Source organism: Balaenoptera ricei, chromosome X (assembly GCF_028023285.1).
Source record: "Balaenoptera ricei isolate mBalRic1 chromosome X, mBalRic1.hap2, whole genome shotgun sequence".
Lineage (NCBI taxonomy): Eukaryota > Metazoa > Chordata > Mammalia > Artiodactyla > Balaenopteridae > Balaenoptera > Balaenoptera ricei.
In genome coordinates this window covers 107,533,455-107,555,314 of record NC_082660.1, presented here as the reverse complement: position 1 = coordinate 107,555,314, position 21,860 = coordinate 107,533,455, and the positions used below count along the sequence as shown (strand labels likewise).

General features: G+C 42.0%; 1 protein-coding gene across 3 annotated transcripts; it reads left to right on the top strand.

Moving 5' to 3' along the window:
* The first annotated feature begins 102 nt into the window (after positions 1–102).
* Positions 103–19,144, top strand: LOC132357015 (uncharacterized). Of its 3 annotated transcripts, XR_009500154.1 has the most exons (7): positions 103–565; positions 4,455–10,331; positions 10,720–10,850; positions 12,197–12,267; positions 12,449–12,589; positions 14,587–14,655; positions 14,964–19,144. XR_009500154.1 is itself a non-coding variant. In XM_059910339.1 (4 exons), exons 1-4 carry the CDS (start codon positions 240–242, stop codon positions 14,095–14,097), a joined length of 570 nt encoding a protein of 189 aa, XP_059766322.1. In that variant the 5' UTR covers positions 105–239; the 3' UTR covers positions 14,098–14,532. The 3 variants fall into 3 exon arrangements, 1 of the variants encoding a protein (XP_059766322.1); XR_009500153.1 differs by having other exon boundaries at positions 4,455–10,850; XM_059910339.1 differs by lacking the exons at positions 4,455–10,331; positions 10,720–10,850; positions 14,587–14,655; positions 14,964–19,144 and adding an exon at positions 14,066–14,532 and having other exon boundaries at positions 105–565.
* The last annotated feature ends 2,716 nt before the right edge of the window (positions 19,145–21,860 follow it).

The following is a 21,860-nucleotide window of genomic DNA, read 5'->3' as shown; positions in this document are numbered from 1 at the left end:
GCGGAACCGGAAGGATGAGCGGAACCGATCGCAGCGGCGGCTTATTTACACGGATGCACACAACCCTTTCACGTCGGCGGGAGGCCACGTAGGCCTGGGGAAGGATTTTGCCGGCGTACCCGGAACGGTTTCCTCAGCTTTGGTTGGGCGGGGGAGGGTTGCGCAGCGGCGCGTTCTGGGAGCCAAAGAGACTGAGATCTTCCCGGGCTCTTGAGAGTGTTACCTCTTTCGCGGCAACAATGGCTCGGGTGTCTCGCTCGCGCAGCCCGGAGTGGGAAGCGTCGCAGTTCGTCGAAGAGCCCCGAGCCCGCGGGGCGGCCGCTCTCGTTCGCACTCTTGCTCTCGGCCCGGGGACCGGAATGGCCTCGGCCATCAGCTGGGTGGCCTCAGCCGAGGCTCCCGAAACCAGCTCTGCGGCCCTGGCTTGCAGTGTCGTTCGCGAGAGCGTCCCTCGGCACCTCGGTGCGCCCCTTCCGCTTCTGCGTCCTCGTCCGCTGAGCGCTGCCACCACTCGCGCCGCTGCGGGAGCGACGAGCCGGGACCCAGCCTCCTGGACCGGGAGGAGGTGAGTGATGCGGCTGCACCTTCGCTCTGAGGAGCCCACCTGCCTTCAGAGTCCGCTTCATCTCTCATCCCGCTTCTGAACTGTCCCAATTAAGCATTTTCTACCTTCTTTGCGCCCATTTCTATCTTTTGCTTCAGTCCACGACAGCTCCTTATTTGCCCTTTTTCTCCCTTAATTCTCACTCATCCTTGGGCCCCTTCATACCGTGCTCTGACCCCTCCACCCCCTTTCACTTCTGGTCTGGCAGAAGGCATGGCCAAGGGTCCCAGACCTATTTACTTTGTGTTATCATTTGTGAGCAAGTTTTTATTCTCCATTAGACTGAGTTCGTGGAAAGGAGTCCGATTTTACTCATCACAGAATTCACAGTGCCTAGCACTTAGTAAGAGCTCAACCGTTGTGTGTTGAATGAATGAACAGATTGGTTTGAGATGATAACAGGATGTGTGAGTGGAAATTCTTTGTAGGGAGTTGGGAAAGGTTGAGATTAAGAGTTTAAACTGGAGAAGAGAAAACCTTCCCCCACGACAGGATTGGATGAACGTAGGAAAAGCGATGTGCGTAACTGCAAATGGGGCTACCTTGAGAAAGGTCTTGTGAAATGGTCTCAATCTTGACCTTGAGGAATGAGGGGAGGGTGAGATCAATTTTCCTCTAATGAAAGTGAGTATTGGAGCGGAAAAATAGTTTAAGAAGGAAAAGTTCTAATTATTGCTGTGTAAGTATTCATACCTCCCAAGTGCCTTGAATGTGTTAAAAATGAGAAATTTACAAACATTACAGGCATTGAGGGGCAGGTTGAAATTACAACAGTTGGGAGATGTCTTGATGATTCTTTTTCTTCCAGCAGTGGGAGGTAATAAAGCATAGTGAGGAGGAAGATAGTGGCTGGATTCAGACTGCCTGAGTTTGAAGCCCTGCTTTGCTACTTAATACCTGTATAACTTTGGGTGTCGAGAGTTTACCTGAGCTACTCTGTGGTATTGCTGCCTCAACATCCATTCTGTTTGCAGGGACTAGCCCCCTCCTGTAAGCACATGCCCTAGATAGCAACCCGTAAAATCACAAGCAAATGTAAGTTCCTGATATGACTTCCCTAACAGCCCCTGTGATCTGCAGTCTCCCCTGCCTCCCAGTGCCGGTATGCTGTATGGCCCCCTTAGAGAAGACCCTCGTGGGGCTTACCAAAACCCCCGCTCTTTTGGTTTAAAATGACCAAAATGGCCCTAGCCTGGGAACCCCAAAGCACTCCACCCACAGACCATAATAAAGGCATGTGCCCCAGGTCCTGTCACTCTCTGCACCCTATCTTGACCTCCCCATGTAACCCCTCGAGGTGTGCTGGATACTTCCTACCGGACCTGTGAGTAATAAACTACTCTATTTCAATTTCTCTTGTGGTCTGTTGTTGAACTTTGGCTCACCATCTGGCACCCTGTGCTCCACTTAACAAATGTTAATTTAAAGAAGTCAAAACATTGGGCAAATTACTTAACCTCTCCAAGGAACATTTCTTCACCTGTAAAAACGGGGATAAAAATAGTGCTGACATTTTTAGGGTTGTTGTAATGATTTAGTGCCTGGAACATAATACACATTATGTTTTAGCTATTGGGGTTTCATACCTGGGAGCAGGAACAGTAAAAATAGTCCTGAGTTATATTGGAGACCTACCTCTCCAAGTTATATGTTTCAGAAAGGTCACCCGCAATCTGTGTCAATCAAAAACCAAACAGGTTATTTTAGAATCCTAACCAAAAGGTGTAAGAACAGCTTGGATGAAATTTGCATTTGTGCATGTAGAACATAATTCATCTTGAGTCCAGATGAAACCAGGTAGCAGCAGGGACTGTTTTAATGGTCTCCTATTCACCCTGTTGGTGAGAGAGGTAATCCCTCCCTAGGGTTATGGGGCAGCTGAACATAGGACACCTGACACTGGACACATAAGATCCACTATGCAGGGATAATCTGGAACTGCACCTGTCCCTTTGATAAAGAGGGTTGTTTGGCTAGGGGACCTTTTCTGCAGGAGCAGAGTGGGAAGGGGAGTTTGCAGTTAGGCCATTGGAGGCCCTACTGGTTTCCCCAGATGTCAAGGCAGTACATAATATTGGGCCTTAATTTTAGGCCCTACACCACAAGGACTGTGTGTCTTTACAGTCTGGCAGGCACCATTGGCCCCTATACTTATATATTCCAAGGGCTGTTATTTGTATGTTTACTTTTAGATTATCTGCTTCTGGAACTGGGCGACCCTCTGAGTCCAAATCTGCATAGTTATAATACCTTTTCCCCTGAATAAAGAAGTAAAAAATAATTTATTTAAGCAATGAGACCAAATATATTTATTTTGTAAGGATTAAAAAAAAACAGAGACATAAGCAGCTAAACTTTGGAGAATTGAGCCTCTGTTAGTTTTCTCCTTTTCTTTTTTTCAGTTTATGAGTAATAGCAAATACTAAACAGAAGAAATGACAGAAGAAGTGACAAACATTATAATAAAACAAAAAAAATTTAATGTCCTCCAAAGAGCAGATAGACAATGTACTCCTTTTCTAAAAAGGAACTAAAGGAAAAACAAAACAAACCCTGAATCTCATTGAATACAACTTTTGTCACATAGAACTTTTCAGAGCTCCCTTTATTTTCTACTTCTTGTAGTGCTTCATTTTTTTTCAAAATTGAAATATTTACTTGACAGAAAATTTTTGAATTTAGTAAAGAAATGGCAATACTGGTACATACATTAATTCAAAATATTTCTACTAAGCACCAAATAGTTCCCAAACTTTTCACCGAGAACCTCTTCACCATTGAAAGAATGCCTAAAATGTAATCAGTTTAGTTAGGTTTTAAATCAAGAAATCTAAAGCTGCCAATCAGTAGTGCTTCATTTTTAAAAATTGTCTTTACTAGTTCCTCGGTTTCTGAAAACTAAAGTTTTAACCAAATTGGAACAGACTTCTTTTTCCTTTCATAAATATGCATAAACAAATGAAGTTATTTCCAAATGTAAAACTGTTTCTGTCACATATTGCAGAAGATGAAATGAGCAATTAGGAGCTCTGTCATGCATGCGGCAGAAGGGATGCGCTTGACAGCCTCCCAGGCTGCATTTCTAGCCTGGCTGTTCAGGCTGTCTGTAGTCTGTACCATTTGATAGTACTATCAGAACATCAGACCCTAAGTGTTAAGTTTACATTTATACCAAGTTTTTATTAATTTAAAGTTTAAAACATAAAGGGAGAATAGAATAACTGGACTTGTTGAATTTGAATATATATAAAATTTATATATAGAGAGAGAGAGAGAGAGAGAGAGAGAATGGAATTCAGCTATTTTAAAATTTTTTTATTTCTATATTTAAATTTATATTTCATAACATTTCTACCTATTGAAATCCATGAGTTCACACCAGTACCTCAAATTCCAATCCATAGCACAGCGTTCATTCTAGCTTTCCCCTTTTTCCTAGAATTCACCTATTGAGTTATAATTTACATGCCTATATCTTCTGGAAAATTAAGTGAGATAGGATTAGAGAATTGGGAGCTCCTGAAGTATGAGGATTTTCTGCCAAGAATCCTTGTTTTAGACTGAATTGTGTGCCCCCCAAATTCATATGTTGAAGCCCTAACCCTTGAAGTGACTGTAATTGGCAATAGGGCTTTTAAGGAGGTAATTAAGGTTAAATAAGCTCATAAGGATGAGGCCCTAATTCAGTAGGACTGGTGTCCTTATAAGAGGAAGAGACACGAGAGATCTCAGTCAATCACTATCTCTCTGTCTCTCTCTCTCCTTCTATCTCCCCCTTATCCTCCTCTCTCCCTCTGCTCTTCCTCTCTCCCTCTCTCCCCACTCCCTCCCTCCCCTGACCTGAGCACAGAGGACACAGAGAAGAGGCCACGTGAGGACACAGCAAGAAGGTGGCCGTCTACAAGCCAGGAAGAGAGGTCTCACCAGAAACCAACACTGATGTCACCTTGATCTTGCATTTCTTTTTTTTTTTTTAATTTTATTTTTTTTTATTTATTTTTTTAAACAGCAGGTTCTTATAAGCTATCCATTTTATACATATTAGTGTATATATGTCAATCCCAATCTCCCAATTCATCCCACCACCACCACCACCCCCCGCCACTTTCCCCCCTAGGTGTCCACACGTTTGTTCTGTACATCAGTGTCTCAATTTCTGCTCTGCAAACTGGTTCATCTGTACCATTTTTCTAGGTTCCACATATATGCGTTAATATACGATATTTGTTTTTCTCTTTCTGACTTACTTCACTCTGTATGACAGTCTCTAGATCCATCCACGTCTCTACAGATGACTCAATTTCGTTCCTTTTTATGGCTGAGTAATATTCCATTGTATATATGTACCACATCTTCTTTATCCATTCGTCTGTCAATGGGCATTTAGGTTGCTTCCATGTCCTGGCTATTGTAAATACTGCTGCAATGAACATTGGATGCATGTGTCTTTTTGAATTACGGTTTTCTCTGGGTATATGCCCAGTAGTGGGATTGCTGGGTCATATGGTAATTCTATTTTTAGTTTTTTAAGGAACCTCCATACTGTTCTCCATAGTGGCTGTATCAATTTACATTCCCACCAACAGTACAAGAGGGTTCCCTTTTCTCCACACCCTCTCCAACATTTATTGTTTGTAGATTTTTTTATGATGGCCATTCTGACTGGTCTGAGGTGATATCTCATTGTAGTTTTGGTTTGCATTTCTCTGATGATTAGTGATGTTGAGCATCCTTTCATGTGTTTGTTGGCAATCTGTATATCTTCTTTGGAGAAATATCTATTTAGGTCTTCTGCCCATTTTTGGATTGGGTTGTTTGTTTTTTTGATATTGAGTTGCATGAGCTGCTTGTAAATTTTGGAGATTAATCCTTTGTCAGTTGCTTCATTGGCAAATATTTTCTCCCATTCTGAGGGTTGTCTTTTCGTCTTGTTTATGGTTTCCTTTGCTGTGCAAAAGCTTTGAAGTTTCATTAGGTCCCATTTGTTTATTTTTGTTTTTATTTGCATTACTCTAGGAGGTGGAACAAAAAAGATCTTGCTGCAATTTATCTCAAAGAGTGTTCTTCCTGTGTTTTCCTCTAAGAGTTTTATAGTGCCCGGTCTTACATTTAGGTCTCTAATCCATTTTGAGTTTATATTTGTGTATGGTGTTAGGGAGTGTTCTAATTTCATTCTTTTACATGTAGCTGTCCAGTTTTCCCACCACCACTTATTGAAGAGACTGTCTTTTCTCCATTGTACATCCCTGCCTCCTTTGTCATAGATTAGTTGACCATAGGTGTGTGGGTTTATCTCTGAGCTTTCTATCCTGTTCCATTGATCTATATTTCTGTTTTTGTGCCAGTACCATATTGTCTTGATTACTGTAGCTTTGTAGAATAGTCTGAAGTCAGGGAGTCTGATTCCTCCAGCTCCGTTTTTTTCCCTCAAGACTGCTTTGGATATTCGGGGTCTTTTGTGTCTCCATACAAATTTTAAGATGATTTGTTCTAGTTCTGTAAAACATGCCATTGGTAATTTGATAGGGATTGCACTGAATCTGTAGATTGCTTTGGGTAGTATAGTCATTTTCACAATGTTGATTCTTCCAATCCAAGAGCATGGTATATCTCTCCATCTGTTAGTATCATCTTTAATTTCTTTCACCAGTGTCTTATAGTTTTCTGCATACAGGTCTTTTGTCTCTCTAGGTAGGTTTATTCCTAGGTATTTTATTCTTTTTGTTGCCATGGTAAATGGGAGTGTTTCCTTAATTTCTCTTTAAGATTTTTCATCATTAATGTATAGGAATGCAAGAGATTTCTGTGCATTAATTTTGTATCCTGCAACTTTACCAAGTTCATTGATTAGCTCTAGCAGTTTTCTGGTAGCATCTTTAGGATTCTCTATGTATAGTATCATGTCATCTGCAAACAGAGACAGCTTTACTTCTTCTTTTCCAATTTGGATTCCTTTTATTTCTTTTTCTTCTCTGATTGCCATGGCTAGGACTTCCAAAACTATGTTGAATGATAGTGGTGAGAGTGGACATCCTTGTCTCGTTCCTGATCTTCGAGGAAATGCTTTCAGTTTTTCACCATTGAGAATGATGTTCGCTGTGGGTTTGTCATATATGGGCTTTATTATGTTGAGGGAGGTTCCCTCTATGCCCACTTTCTGGAGAGTTTTTATCATGAATGCGTGTTGAATTTTGTCAAAAGCTTTTTCTGCATCTATTGAGATGATCATATGGATTTTATTTTTCAATTTCTTAATATGGTGAATCACATTGATTGATTTGTGTATATTGAAGAATCCTTGCATCCCTGGGATAAATCCCACTTGACCATGGTGTATGATCCTTTTAATGTGTTGTTGGATTCTGTTTGCTAGTATTTTGTTGAGGATTTTTGCATCTATATTCATCAGTGATATTGGTCTGTAATTTTCTTTTTTTGTAGTATCTTTGTCTGGTTTTGGTATCAGGGTGATGGTGGCCTCATAGAATGAGTTTGGGAGTGTTCCTTCCTCTACAATTTTTTGGAAGAGTTTGAGAAGGATGGATGTTAGCTCTTCTCTAAATGTTTGATAGAATTCACCTGTGAAGCCATCTGGTCCTGGACTTTTGTTTGTTGGAAGTTTTTTTTAAATTAATTTATTTATTTTTATTTTTATTTTTGGCTGCGTTGGGTCTCCATCGCTGCGTGCGGGTCTCCCTTCAGCCGTGGCGAGCAGGGGCCACTCCCCGGCGCGGCGTGCGGGCCTCTCGCCGCGGTGGCCTCTCCCGCTGAGGAGCACGGGCTCCAAGCGCATGGGCCCCAGCAGCCGCAGCTCTTGGGCTCTAGAGCGCAGGCCCAGCAGTTTTGGCGCGCGGGCCCAGCCGCTCCGTGGCATGTGGGATCCTCCCAGACCAGGGCTCGAACCCGTGTCCCCCGCATTGGCAGGCGGACTCCTAATCACTGTACCACCAGGGAAGTCCTGTTGGAAGATCTTTAATCAGTTTCAATTTCATTACTTGTGATTGGTCTGTTCATATTTTCTATTTCTTCCTGGTTCAGTCTTGGAAGGTTATACCTTTCTAAGAATTTGTCCGTTTCTTCCAGGTTGTCCATTTTATTGGCATAGAGTTGCTTGTGATAGTGTCCTAGGATGCTTTATATTTCTGCGGTGTCTGTTGTAACTTCTCCTTTTTCATCTCTAATTTTATTGATCTGAGTCCTCTCCCTCTTTTTCTTGATGAGTCTGGCTAATGGCTTATCAATTTTGTTTATCTTCTCAAAGAACCAGCTTCTAGTTTTATTGATTTATGCTATTGTCTTCTTTGTTTGTATTTCATTTATTTCTGCTCTGATCTTTATGATTTCTTTCCTTCTACTAACTTTGGGTTTTGTTTGTTCTTCTTTCTCTACTTCCTTTAGGTGTAAGGTTAGGTTGTTTATTTGAGCTGTTTGTTGTTTCTTGAGGTAGGATTGTATTGCTGTAAACTTCCCTCTTAGAACTGCTTTTGCTGCGTCCCCTAGGTTTTGGATTGTCGTGTTTTCATTGTCATTTGTCTCTAGGTATTTTTTGATTTCCTCTTTAATTTCTTCAGTGATCTCTTGGTTATTTAGTAACGTATTGTTTAGCCTCCATGTGTTTGTGTTTTTTATGTTTTTTTCCCTGTAATTGATTTCTAATCTCATAGCGTTGTGGTCAGAAAAGGTACTTGATATGATTTCAGTTTTCTTAAATTTACTGAGGCTTGATTTGTGACCCAAGATGTGATCTATCCTGGAGAATGTTCCATGCGCAGTTGAGAAGAAAGTGTAATCTGCAGTTTTTGGATGGAATGTCCTATAAATATCAGTTAAATCTATCTGGTCTATTGTGTCATTTAAAGCTTGTGTTTCCTTATTAATTTTCTGTTTGGATGATCTGTCCATTGGTGTAAGTGAGGTGTTAAAGTCCCCCATTATTGTTGTGTTACTGTCGATTTCCTCTTTTAGAGCTGTTAGCAGTTGCCTTATGTATTGAGGTGCTCCTATGTCGGGTGCATATATATTTATAATTGTTAAATCTTCTTCTTGGATTGATCCCTTGATCATTATGTAGTGTCCTTCCTTGTCTCTTGTAACATTCTTTATTTTAAAGTCTATTTTATCTGATATGAGTATAGCTACTCCAGCTTTCTTTTGATTTCCATTTGCATGGAATATCTTTTTCCATCCCCTCACTCTCAGTCTGTATGTGTCCCTAGGTCTGAAGTGGGTCTCTTGTAGACAGCATATATATGGGTCTTGTTTTTGTATCCATTCAGCGAGCCTGTGTCTTTTGGTTGGAGCATTTAATCCATTCATGTTTAAGGGAATTATCGATATGTATGTTCCTATTACTGTTTTCTTAATTGTTATGGGTTTCTTTTTGTAGGTCCTTTTCTTCTCTTGTGTTTCCCACTTAGAGAAGTTCCTTTAGCATTTGTTGTAGAGCTGATTTGGTGGTGCTGAATTCTCTTAGCTTTTGCTTGTCTGTAAAGCTTTTGATTTCTCCATCGAATCTGAATGAGATCCTTGCCAGGTAGAGTAATCTTGGTTGTAGGTTCTTCCCTTTCATCCCTTTAAGTATATCAGGCCACTCCCTTCTGGCTTGTAGAGTTTCTGCTGAGAAATCAGCTGTTAACCTTATGGGAGTTCCCTTGTATGTTATTTGTCATTTTTCCCTTGCTGCTTTCAATAATTTTTCTTTAAATTTTGCTAATTTGATTACTGTGTGTCTCAGCGTGTTTCTCCTTGGGTTTATCCTGTATGGGACTCTCTGTGCTTCCTGCACTTGGGTGGCTATTTCCTTTCCCATGTTAGGGAAGTTTTTGACTATAATCTCTTCAAATATTTTCTCTGGTCCTTTCTCTCTCTCTTCTTCTTCTGGGACCCCTATAATGTGAATGTTGTTGCGTTTAATGTTGTCCCAGAGGTCTCTTAGACTGTCTTCATTTCTTTTCATTCTTTTTTCTTTATTCTGTTCCGCAGCACTGAATTCCATGATTCTGTCTTCCACATCACTTATCCATTCTTCTGCCTCAGTTATTCTGCAATTGATTCCTTCTAGGAATTTGTATTTTTCATTTCAGTTATTGTACTGTTCATCTTTGTTTGTTTGTTCTTTAATTCTTCTAGGTCTTTGTTAAACATTTCTTGCATCTTCTCTATCTTTGCCTCCATTCTTTCTCCGAGGTCCTGGATCATCTTCACTCTCATTATTCTGAATTCTTTTTCTGGAAGGCTGTGTATCTCCACTTCATTTAGTTGTTTTTCTGGGGTTTTATCTTGTTCCTTCATCTGGTACATAGCCCTCTGCCTTTTCATCTTGTCTCTCTGTGAACATGGCTTTTGTTCCACAGGCTGCAGGATTGTAGTTCTTCTTGCCTCTGCTGTCTGCCCTCTGGTGGATGAGGCTATCTAAGAGGCTTGTGGAAGTTTCCTGATGGGAGGGACTGGTGGTGGGTAGAGCTGGCTGTTGCTTGGTGGGCAGAGCTCAGTAAAACTTTAACCAGCTTGTCTGCTGATGGGTGGGGCTGGGTTCTCTCCTTGTTGGTTGTTTGGCCTGAGGCGACCCAACACTGGAGCCTACCCAGGCTCTGGTGGGGCTAATGGCGGACTCTGGGAGGGCTCACGCCAAGGAGGACTTCCCAGAACTTCTACTGCCAGTGTCCTTGTCCCTGTGGTGAGCCACAGCTTCCCCCTGCCTCTGCAGGAGACCCTCCAACACTAGCAGGTAGGTCTGGTTCAGTCTCCTATGGGATCACTCCTCCTTCCCCTAGGTCCTGATGTGCACACTACTTTGTGTGTGCCCTCCAAGAGTGGAGTCTCTGTTTCCCCCAGTCCTCTCAAAGTCCTGCAATCAAATCCCGCTAGCCTTCAAAGTCTGATTCTCTAGGAATTCCTCCTCCCGTTGCCAGACCCCAAGGTTGGGAAGCCTGACATGGGGCTCAGAACCTTCACTCCAGTGGGTGGACTTCTGTGGTATAAGCATTCTCCAGTTTGTGAGTCACCCACCTAGCAGTTATGGGATTTGATTTTATCGTGATTGCGCCCCTCCTACCATCTCATTGTGGTTTCTCCTTTGTTTTTGGATGTGGGGTATCTTTTTTGGTGAGTTCCAGTGTCTTCCTGTCGATGATTGTTCAGCAGTTAGTTGTGATTCCAGTGCTCTCGCAAGAGGGAGTGAGAGCACGTCCTTCTGCTCCGCCATCTTGAACCAATCCTCGATCTTGGATTTCTAACCTCCAGAACGGTGAGAAAATAAATTTCTGTTGTTTAAGCCACCCAGTCTCTGGCATTTTGTTATGGCAGCCCTAGCTGACTAATACAATCCTGAACCACAGTAAGTCTTTTTAAAATGTATTTTAAAATATCTTATAACATTTATTAAATCCAGTGCCTATTTTAAATTTTTTTAATTAAGTGAGGAACTTTAAGTGCATCTCACATATTTCTTCTTTCTTGTGATTTATCCTTTTATATCCCTTAAGTTTTAAAAATATGGAACATACCTAAGAATTAAAACATGTTGCCAGTGGATTTTAGCATGCTAATTGTTCTTTTTAAATTACAATTCATGGGGTGCTAATTTCCTATTCATAGAAGGGTTCAGTGTTAAAACAAATAATGCATTTATGTTATTTTGAATTATTTTTTTTCTTCAACTAACCCAATAACAGATTGCATGCCAGATTTTAGCATTACAAAGGGATTTTTAAAGATGAATATGCTAGTATGGTTTTGTTTAGTTAATTTTCCTATATACAGTACTATCTGAAGGCTTAATACTTCTTCTTTTTCCTTGTTTCTTTTCTCTTTGGTGCTATTCATTAGCTGCTGCTTCCCTCTCCTCTATTTTCGTGTCTACTTTAGGTTGAGTTGAGACAATGTGCTTCACAGATAAACTTCTAATTTGTGACTAATTGATAAAGCATTATTATTAGAAACTTGTACTTACAGATATCCTTATAAGAACCTGAAATCAGAGAATTAGAGTTGGAAGACACCCTAAAAATAATTTTCTAGGCAATACCTAAATTATTCCAGATGTGATGTTGAGAGGAAAAGACTCTGTGATATGGAAATTCCCTTTTTAAGCTATTGTAGAATGTTAATAATACTCATTTTCAGAATTCTCTTACAACAGGATGAAATCTCTATACCGTAGTGTGTTAGGTTCTTGCTCTGGGGAGACAGAACAGTTGCTACTGTACCATATGTCTGTTCCACATGTAGAATGAAATTATGAAGTCTTCCCTCAGCCTTCTTATCTCCAGTTTCTTTCATCTTTCCTTATGGTTCCTATTTCCCTGCATTTGCCCTGTGGTTTCTTCTGAAAATATAAATCCTTCATGCTGCTTTCAGTGTGAATAACATTTTGTTAACTCGAAAGCATTATGCAAATGTAAATGATTATTCTGTTATTATGAAGGTGGTTGGCCGATAAGCTGTAATGTTACAAAAGCAGTCTGGTGCTGGCTTTGAATGGTTCTTGGACAAGCAATTTGTTACTGAAAAATTTTAAGTGTATATTTTTATTCTCTGTGGTCCATATTTTATCACTTTTCTGATTCTTACTACAATTTTCTTTAAATTCAGCTCTGATGAACATACACCAGTAGAGGACGAAGAGCCAAAGAAAAGCACCACTTCAGCTTCTACTTCAGAAGGTATTTTTTAAATATAGGACTTTTTTATTGAGAAGTTTAAAAAATACGTTTATAAATAGTTGAACATTAGACTTTACTCAAATCGCCTTTCATCAATTCCCTTTCAGTATTTTTAATACAATAAAATTGATGCTCAGAAATACTTCTTTAGAAGTTAGTTTTTTATTTGTACTTTATGTAGAAAAAAAGAAGAAGAAGACGAAGTCTAGTCATTCGAAAGAAAGACCCAAGAAAAGGAGGAAGAAAAAATCATCTAAAAGAAAACACAAGAAGTATTCTGATGATAGTGACAGTGACTCTGATTCTGAAACAGACTCCAGTGGTAAGAAAGCCAACATCCTTCTGTGAGCCTTGCTTCAAAACTAGTACTTCTTGAAAGCTTATTTTAGAAGAAGGTTCTTAAAAACAATAATAGCCAAGAGTTTTGAACACTCACTGACTTTGTGTTGGGCACCCTGCTAAGTGCTTGATATGCATTATTGCTATTTAATCCACACAGTCACTGAAGGACACATCTTAGAGATGGAGAAATGGAGGCCCAGAGCAGGTTATAAGTACTGCACCCAAGACCACACAGTTGGGATTCAAACCTAAGCCATGTGACTACAGATTGGTTGTGTGTAGCTGTACAAGGCATGTGGCACCGAACCAAGTTGGGGTTAGTCTGTGAGACGTGTGGTGCCAAACCAAGCCACAGGGGGCTGCCTCAGCCCAGTGGAGCGGCGCTTTTGTGAGATTCTCACACTCAGTGGGCGCCTTTGTGCAATTTTCAAAAAGGTGCACCATAGGGGTCTCCCTCAGGCCAGCAGCTGATTTAGGTGTCACACTTCCTGTGGGGCGGCACATCACAGAAAAGCCACCTTTTTGCGCCCTCTCCTGGCTGATGACTGACAGAGGGTGCCTCCTCTGGGGACACGTTACACTAAGGCACCCCTTCCTCTGATGTCACCTGGGTTTCCTGGCCCTCACTGTCACCTTTCTTCCTCACTGCTGGAAGGCTGAGCTTTCTTGAAGCGCAAATCTGAGCATGGCGGTCCCTACTTAAAATCCTTCCGCAGTTCTCCATGGCCTTCAGGGTAAAGTCAGATCCCGATTGATCTCTCGCATCACACGTACCCTGTGGCTCTCCTGCAGCGTCCTCTTTGGCCTAAGAATGACTTTCCATCTCCTTGATACTGCACGTCCTTTCTCTTGACTCTGTCGCTTGATGCAGAGAGTCCATCTGCCTACAATGCCGGTCTCTCCCTGCACGCGGCTTGGCTTACTCATTGCTATGATGGGCATGCATTACTTTTGTAATGAAACTGATTTTAAAAAGAACTAGCTTAAGAGTCACCTTTTCCTGGTCAACCGTTCCTCAGCCACCCTCCCCAAATCAGCCTGATTTTGAGACTCCTCTGTATGCCCAGAGCACCCCATGCTTCCCTCTCACTCAGATTCTACTTGCCTCTTTCCCTGTGTCTCCTCCACTAGAATGAGCTCCTGGAAAGCAAACCCCCAAACACACACATCATGAAAATACTCAAACACTGAGAAAAGTGAAGGGAGTAGTATTATTAATGCCATGTACAGTACTTGTCACTCAGGTTTAACATTTGTTAGCATTTTGACATACTTGCTTCAGATAGGGATTTTTTTGTTGAGATAGTCAAGGTAAAATACACTAAATATTTCTGTATGCAACGCTTTAAAGAAGGACATTTTCCTACTTAACTACAATACCATTATCTCACCCAGTAAGTTAATAATTCCCTATATCATCTAATACCTAGTGTGACTTTAATTTCTATGCTTCCAGTGCCTAGCACGGTTCGTGACATAAGCGTTTGAATGAGTGAATTTCTCTGATATAACAAATGGGACAGCAAAAGCATATTTATCTGGTCAAAGGTATTAACATGGGGACTTCCCTGGTGGCACAGTGGTTAGGAGTCTGCCTGCCAATGCAGGGGACTTGGGTTCAAGCCCTGGTCCAGGAAGATCCCATATGCCACAGAGCAACTAAGCCCATGTGCCACAACTACTGGGCCTGTGCTCTAGAGCCTGCGAGCCACAACTACTGAGCCCACGTGCCACAACTATGGAAGCCTGTGCGCCTAGAGCCTGTGCTCTGCAACAAGAGAAGCCACCGCAATGAGAAGCCTGTGTGCCACAACGAAGAGTAGCCCCTGCACGTCGCAACTAGAAAAAGCCTGCATGCAGCAACGAAGACCGAACACAGCCATAAATAAATAAATAAATAATAAATAAATTTATAAAAAGGTATTAATGTTTAGAGGTAAACTTTTTTTTTCAATTTTAATGTGTTTTAATTTTCAGATGAAGATACAAAGGAAAGCAAAAAAAAAAAAGCCCAGCAAAAGAAAAAGAAGAAACACAGATGATCAGGTTTTTTTCTTTAATTTTTATTATGGAAAAGGTCAAATATATATACAAGTATAGAGAATAGTGTAATGATCTCCCATGTACATATCACCAACTTGAACAGTTATCAACTTGTGGGAAGTTGCCACCACCTCCCAATTATTTTGAAACAAATCCCAGATATCATTTCATTTATAAACAATTCAGCATGTTTCTCTAAAAGAGAGACATTCTTTCTTTTTTAAACATAACCACATTACCATTGCTATGCCTAAAAATTTAACAGTAATTCCTCAGTTCTTATCACACTTCATTTTTATTTTGTTTTCTAGCCTGGCAGTTTCACATGAGGAAGACAGTATGAAGAAAGCCAAGGTCTGACCGCTTCTTTTCAGTGATCCATTAATCTGGAATATTAATCAGGGCCTCCCTCTTGCTTCGAGCAGCAGTAAACCAAAATGTTCCCTTTTAGTGTTTAATCGTCAGATCTAGGGTCCTTTCAAGGACACTGAATGAGACAAAATACATTTGAAGGCATAATTGTCACTTCTGAGCCGGGGAAGACACAACAATATGGCTCCTGTGGTGGGGGGAGGGGTGAAAAGGGAGAAGAGCCTCTTTCTGGCCTCGATGGAGGCTCCTCTTGTGTTCCCTTTGAAGCAGCAGTTCCTTTGGGCCAGAATGGTTTGTTCCCCTATATCCTTCACAAAAAGGGAGGGTAGTGAACAGAATCTGGAGCATCTAGAACAAAACTAGGTGAATATTTGTATGCTACCTTCCCATAAAGCCCTATGAATAGTAATTTCTTAGGAAGGTTCCTTTAGAGTCCAGGCTTGTGCCTGAGCTCCTCATCATGAATGGAGCTCGGCCCCATTTTGCAGCACACTGTTCTCTCACTAGCGACTTTTCCCACCTCATCTTACATGTGTATGTATCTGAGAAGTGCAGGGTCTAGTGATAGTGCTTAGGGACGTCACCTCATGAAAAGAGACCTTCTTGACATTCCTTAGCAATTCTTATCCATATAATACTAACCCCATTTGGCACATAAAAACAAGTATACAAGAGAATCACATCTTTACTGAAAATACAAAAAATATGCCCTATTAAAAACACAGTGCACTGTTTTCATTTATTCAATTCATTTATCAGGCATTTGGTGAACTGCTCTTGAGGTGCTATGAAAAATTTCAATCTGGCAAAAAAATACTTTGGAAAAACTCACAGAAAACATGCCTTACAAGCTAGGGACTAGAAAATGAATGCTGATGACAGGGACCCATGCCAGGCCAAGCAAAGCTAAGCCAAAGGAAGGCACAGGTGGAGGAGGCAAAGGCAGACAAGGCAAGGATGGCATGGGTGGCCCAGGTATTTGGGGCTGCAGTGGCACCAGAGGAACCCAACTCCAGTTGGGCTCCAGAATAAATATGGCATTATAGGGTCCATCCAGGATTATGATGACAGGGTGACCCATGGCCATGGGGGATGTATTTCTGAGAATTAAACCCCTCTGATACCTCCAACACTTGGCCCTCCCATTCTTAAACCAAAACTTCAATCAGAGGGAAAAAAGGGATTGGTTTAGTATATTGAACAGTTAATGTCTTAATAGAAAAACACAACGTGCAAATCTATATGCTATTGATGAAATGGAAGAAACTATTTCATTATTGCTCAAATATCTTAGGAAAGTTAATACTGCACCCCTCCCTTCAGCCCACCCTTAGTGATCGTAGGCTATACGTGCCAAGCTCTGGTCTAGGCTTATTGCTTTGTTCCTGTCCTCCCACTTTTAGTACTCTTTAACTATTTTCCATGTCCTACACACAAACCAGCTAGTGAATTGCACTGTGTCCTTGCTGTTAATGCTTTGCCTGGTAACAGGGTAAAGACATGTTAGTGTTCTGACAGCAGTCCAGCTGCTCTGCCCCTCCTCACTAGGGACAGTGTCACCCTGGTGATGGGGGGAGCTGAGCATGGTAAAAACTCAACCCCTTTCAAAGTCATACTGAGGGAAGCAGCCCCTATTTTAAAACCCCATCTTCAGTCTGAAGTAAATAATAGGAAGGAACATGTTGGATTTTTAGACAGAAGGCTTCCTTCAAGGATGACTAAGGGGTCATTCACCCTCTGAAACATCTTGAGAGTTAGAAAGGTGGTCTGGCAAGGGGGCCCAGGGGGGTTGTGACTTGTCTTACTGGGACGTGAGAGTTGCTGAAGATCTGGTCACTGCCTTGATATCTTAGTCTTTAATGCTAAAGAAAGTTCAACCTAACTAGGTTCAACTCCATTCAAACCCAGTTTATGCCCAGCCAATAACTTGGAGGGAAAGAGGCAGACCACTGTCAATTCTGCATGTGCCAACCTGCCCTCATCCTCCAGTCTTCGTGGGCTGTCAGCTAACCCGGTTCTACCTCCAGGTTCAGGATTCTGGCTGGAAGGTGATGTTGCCGGAGTAGGTCCTGCCAGCCCTACTCCTCAACTAGGAGATCCCAACACCAACAAGAGTTCTAAGGCAGGAGAGTGGAACTAGGCATTTTAGAACAAGGTCAACAACAGTGTGGCACCCCCGTGTTCACTGCAGCATTATTTGCAATAGATAAGGAAACAACCTAATTGTCTATCCACGGATGAATGGATAAAGAAAATGTGTATACAGGCACATGTCAGAGATATTGTAGGTGTGGTTCCAGACCACTGCAACAAAGCGAATATCGCAATAAAGTGAGCCACACAGATTTTTTGGTTTCCTAATACATGTAAAAGTTATTTTTACACCATACTGTAGTCTATTAAGGTATGCAATAGCATTATGTCTTAAGAAACAACATAAAGGGCATCCCTGGTGGCCCAGTGGTTAAGAACCCGCCTGCCAATGCAGGGGACATGGGTTCGAGCCTTGGTCTGGGAAGATCCCACATGCCACGGAGCAACTACACCCACGTGCCACAACTACTGAGCCTGCGAGCCACAAATACTAAAGCCCGTGCACCTAGAGCCCATGCTCCGCAACAAGAGAAGCCACTGCAATGAAAAACCCGCGCAATGAAGGGTAGCACCCGCTCACTGCAACTAGAGAAAGACCGCACACAGCAACGAAGACCCAACACAGCCAAAAATAAATAAATAAATATTTTTTTTAATTTTAAAAATACCACAACGTAAATACCTTAAAAATACTTTATGGGTGAGGAGATTCAAGATGGCGGAAGAGTAAGACACAGAGATCAACTTCCTCCCCACAAGTACGTCAGAACTACATGTGGAACAACTCCTACAGAACACATACTGAACGCTGGCAGAAGACCTCAGACCTCCCAAAAGGCAAGAAACTCCCCACGTACCTGGGTAGGGCAAAAGAAAAAAGAAAAAACAGAGACAAAAGAATAGGGACGGGACCTGCAGCAATGGGAGGGAGGTGTGAAGGAGGAGAGGTTTCCACGCACTAGGAAGCCCCTTCGCGGGCGGAGACTGCGGGTGGCGGAGGGGGGGAGCTTCGGAGCCACGGAGGAGAGCGCAGCAACAGGGGTGCGGAGGGCAAAGTGGAGAGATTCCCGCACAGAGAACCGGTGCCGAACAGCACTCACCAGCCCGAGAGGCTTGTCTGCTCACCCGCTGGGGCGGGCGCGGGGCTGGGAGCTGAGGCTCGGGCTTCGGAGGTCAGATCCCAGGGAGAGGACTGGGGTTGGCAGCGTGAACACAGCCTGAAGGGGGCTAGTGCGCCACGGCTAGCCGGGAGGGAGTCCGGGAAAAAGTCTGGAGCTGCCGAAGAGGCAAGAGACTTTTTCTTGCCTCTTTGTTTCCTGGTGCACGAGGAGAGGGGATTAAGAGCGCAGCTTAAAGGAGCTCCAGAGACGGGCGCGAGCCATGGCTATCAGCACAGACCCCAGAGATGGGCATGAGACGCTAAGGCTGCTGCTGCAGCCACCAAGAAGCCTGTGTGCAAGCACAGGTCACTATCCACACCTCCCCTCCCGGGAGCCTGTGCAGCCCGCCACTGCCAGGGTCCCGTGATCCAGGGACAACTTCCCCGGGAGAACGCATGGCGCACCTCAAGCTGGTGCAACGTCACGCCGGCCTCTGCCGCCACAGGCTCGCCCCGCATCTGTACCCCTCCCTTCCCCCAGCCTGAGCGAACCAGAGCCCCCGAATCAGCTGCTTCTTTAACCCCATCCTGTCAGCGAAGAACAGACGCCCTCAGACGACCTACACACAGAGGCAGGTCCAAATCCATAGCTGAACCCCGGGAGCTGTGCGAACAAAAAAGAGAAAGGGAAATCTCTCCCAGCAGCCTCAGGAGCAGCAGATTAAATCTCCACAATCAACTTGATGTACCCTGCATCTGTGGAATACCTGAATAGACAACAAATCATCCCAAATTGAGGAGGTGGACTTTGGGAGCAACGATATATATATTTTCCCTTTTTCTCTTTTTGTGAGTGTGTATGTATATGCTTCTGTGTGTGATTTTGTCTGTATAGCTTTGCTTTTACCATTTGTCCTAGGGTTCTCTCTGTCCGTTTTTTTTTTATTATTAAAACATTGTTTTTCTTAATTTTTTATTTTAATAACTTTATTTTATTTTATTTTATCTTCTTTCTTTCTTTCTTTTTTTCCCTCCCTTTTATTCTGAGCTGTGTGGAGGACAGGCTCTTGGTTCTCCAGCCAGGCGTCAGGGCTGTGCCACTGAGGTGGGAGAGCCACGTTCAGGACACTGGTCCACAAGAGACCGCCCAGCTCCACGTAATATCAAACGGCGAAAATCTCCCAGAGATCTTCATCTCAACGCCAAGACCCAGCTCCACTCAACGACCAGCAAGGTTCAGTGCTGGACACAGTATGCCAAACAACTAGCAAGACAGGAACACAACCCCATCCATTAGCGCAGAGGCTTCCTAAAATCATAATAAGGCCACAGACACCCCAAAACACACCACCAGACGTGGACCTGCCCACCAGAAAGACAAGATCCAGCCTCATCCACCAGAACAGGCACTAGTCCCCTCCACCAGGAAGCCTACACAACCCACTGAACCAACCTTAGCCACTGGGGACAGACACCAAAAACTACGGGAACTATGAACCTGTAACCTGCGAAAAGGAGACCCCAAACACAGTAAGTTAAGCAAAATGAGAAGACAGAGAAACACAGCAGATGAAGGAGCAAGGCAAAAACCCACCAGACCTAACAAATGAAGAGGAAAGAGGCAGTCTACCTGAAAAAGAATTCAGAATAATGATAGTAAAGATGATCCAAAATCTTGGAAATAGAATGGAGAAAATACAAGAAACGTTTAACAAGGACTTAGAAGACCTAAAGAGCAAACAAACAGTGATGAACAACACAATAAATGAAATTTAAAATTCTCTAGAAGGGATCAATAGCAGAATAACTGAGGCAGAAGAACGGATAAGTGACCTGGAAGATAAAATAGTGGAAATAACTGCAGAGCAGAAAAAAGAAAAAAGAATGAAAAGAACTGAGGACAGTCTCAGAGACCTCTGGGACAACATTAAATGCACCAACATTCGAATTATAGGGGTCCCAGAAGAAGAAGAGAAAAAGAAAGGGACTGAGAAAATATTTGAAGAGATTAGAGTTGAAAACTTCCCTAATATGGGAAAGGAAATAGTTAATCAAGTCCAGGAAGCACGGAGAGTCCCATACAGGATAAATCCAAGGAGAAACACGCTAAGACACATATTAATCAAACTACCAAAAATTAAATACAAAGAAAACAGATTAAAAGCAGCAAGGGAAAAACAACAAATAGCACACAAGGGAATCCCCCTAAGGTTAACAGCTGATCTTTCAGCAGAAGCTCTGCAAGCCAGAAGGGAGTGGCAGGACATATTTAAAATGATGGAGAAAAACCTACAACCAAGATTACTCTACCCAGCAAGGATCTCATTCAGATTTGACGGAGAAATTAAAACCTTTACAGACAAGCAAAAGCTAAGAGAATTCAGCACCACCAAACCAACTTTACAATAAATGCTAAAGGAACTTCTCTAGGCCGGAAACACAAGAGAAGGAAAAGACCTACAATAATAAACCCAAAACAATTAAGAAAATGGTAATAGGAACATACATATCAATAATTACCTTAAATGTAAATGGATTAAATGCTCCCACCAAAAGACATAGATTTACTGAATGGATAAAAAACAAGACACATATATATGCTGTCTACAAGAGACCCACTTCAGACCTAGGGACACATACAGATTGAAAGTGAGGGGATGGAAAAAGATATTCCATGCAAATGGAAATCAAAAGAAAGCTGGAGTAGCAATTCTCATATCAGACAAAGTAGACTTTAAAACAAAGACTATTACAAGAGACAAAGAAGGACACTACATAATGATCAAGGGATCAGTCCAAGAAGTAGATGTAACAGTTGTAAATATTTATGCACCCAACATAGGAGCACCTCAATACATAAGGCAAATACTAACAGCCATAAAAGGGGAAATCGACAGTAACACAATCATAGTAGGGGACTTTAACACCCCACTTTCACCAGTGCACAGATCATCCAAAATGAAAATAAATAAGGAAACAAGCTTTAAATGATACATTAAACAAGATGGACTTAATTGATATTTATAGGACATTCTATCCAAAAACAACAGAATACACATTCTTCTCAAGTGCTCATGAAACATTCTCCAGGATAGATCATATCTTGGGTCACAAATCAAGCCTTGGTAAATTTAAGAAAACTGAAATGTTATCAAGTATCTTTTCCGACCACAACGCCATGAGACTAGATATCAATTACAGGAAAAAATCTGTAAGAAATACAAACACATGGAGGCTAAATGACACACTACTTAATAACCAAGTGATCACTGAAGAAATCAAAGAGGAAATCAAAAACTACCTAGAAACAAATGACAATGAAAACGCGATGACCCAAAACCTGTGGGATGCAGCAATAGCACTTCTAAGCAGGAAGTTTATAGTGATACAATCCTACCTTAAGAAACAAGAAACATCTCAAATAAACAACCTAACCTTACACCTAAAGCAGTTAGAGAAAGAAGAACAAAAAACCCCCAAAGTTAGCAGAAGGAAAGACATCATAAAGATCAGATCAGAAATAAATGAAAAAGAAATGAAGGAAACGATAGCAAAGATCAATAAAACTAAAAGCTGGTGCTTTGAGAAGATAAAAAAAATTGATAAACCATTAGCCAGACTCATCAAGAAAAAAAGGGAGAAG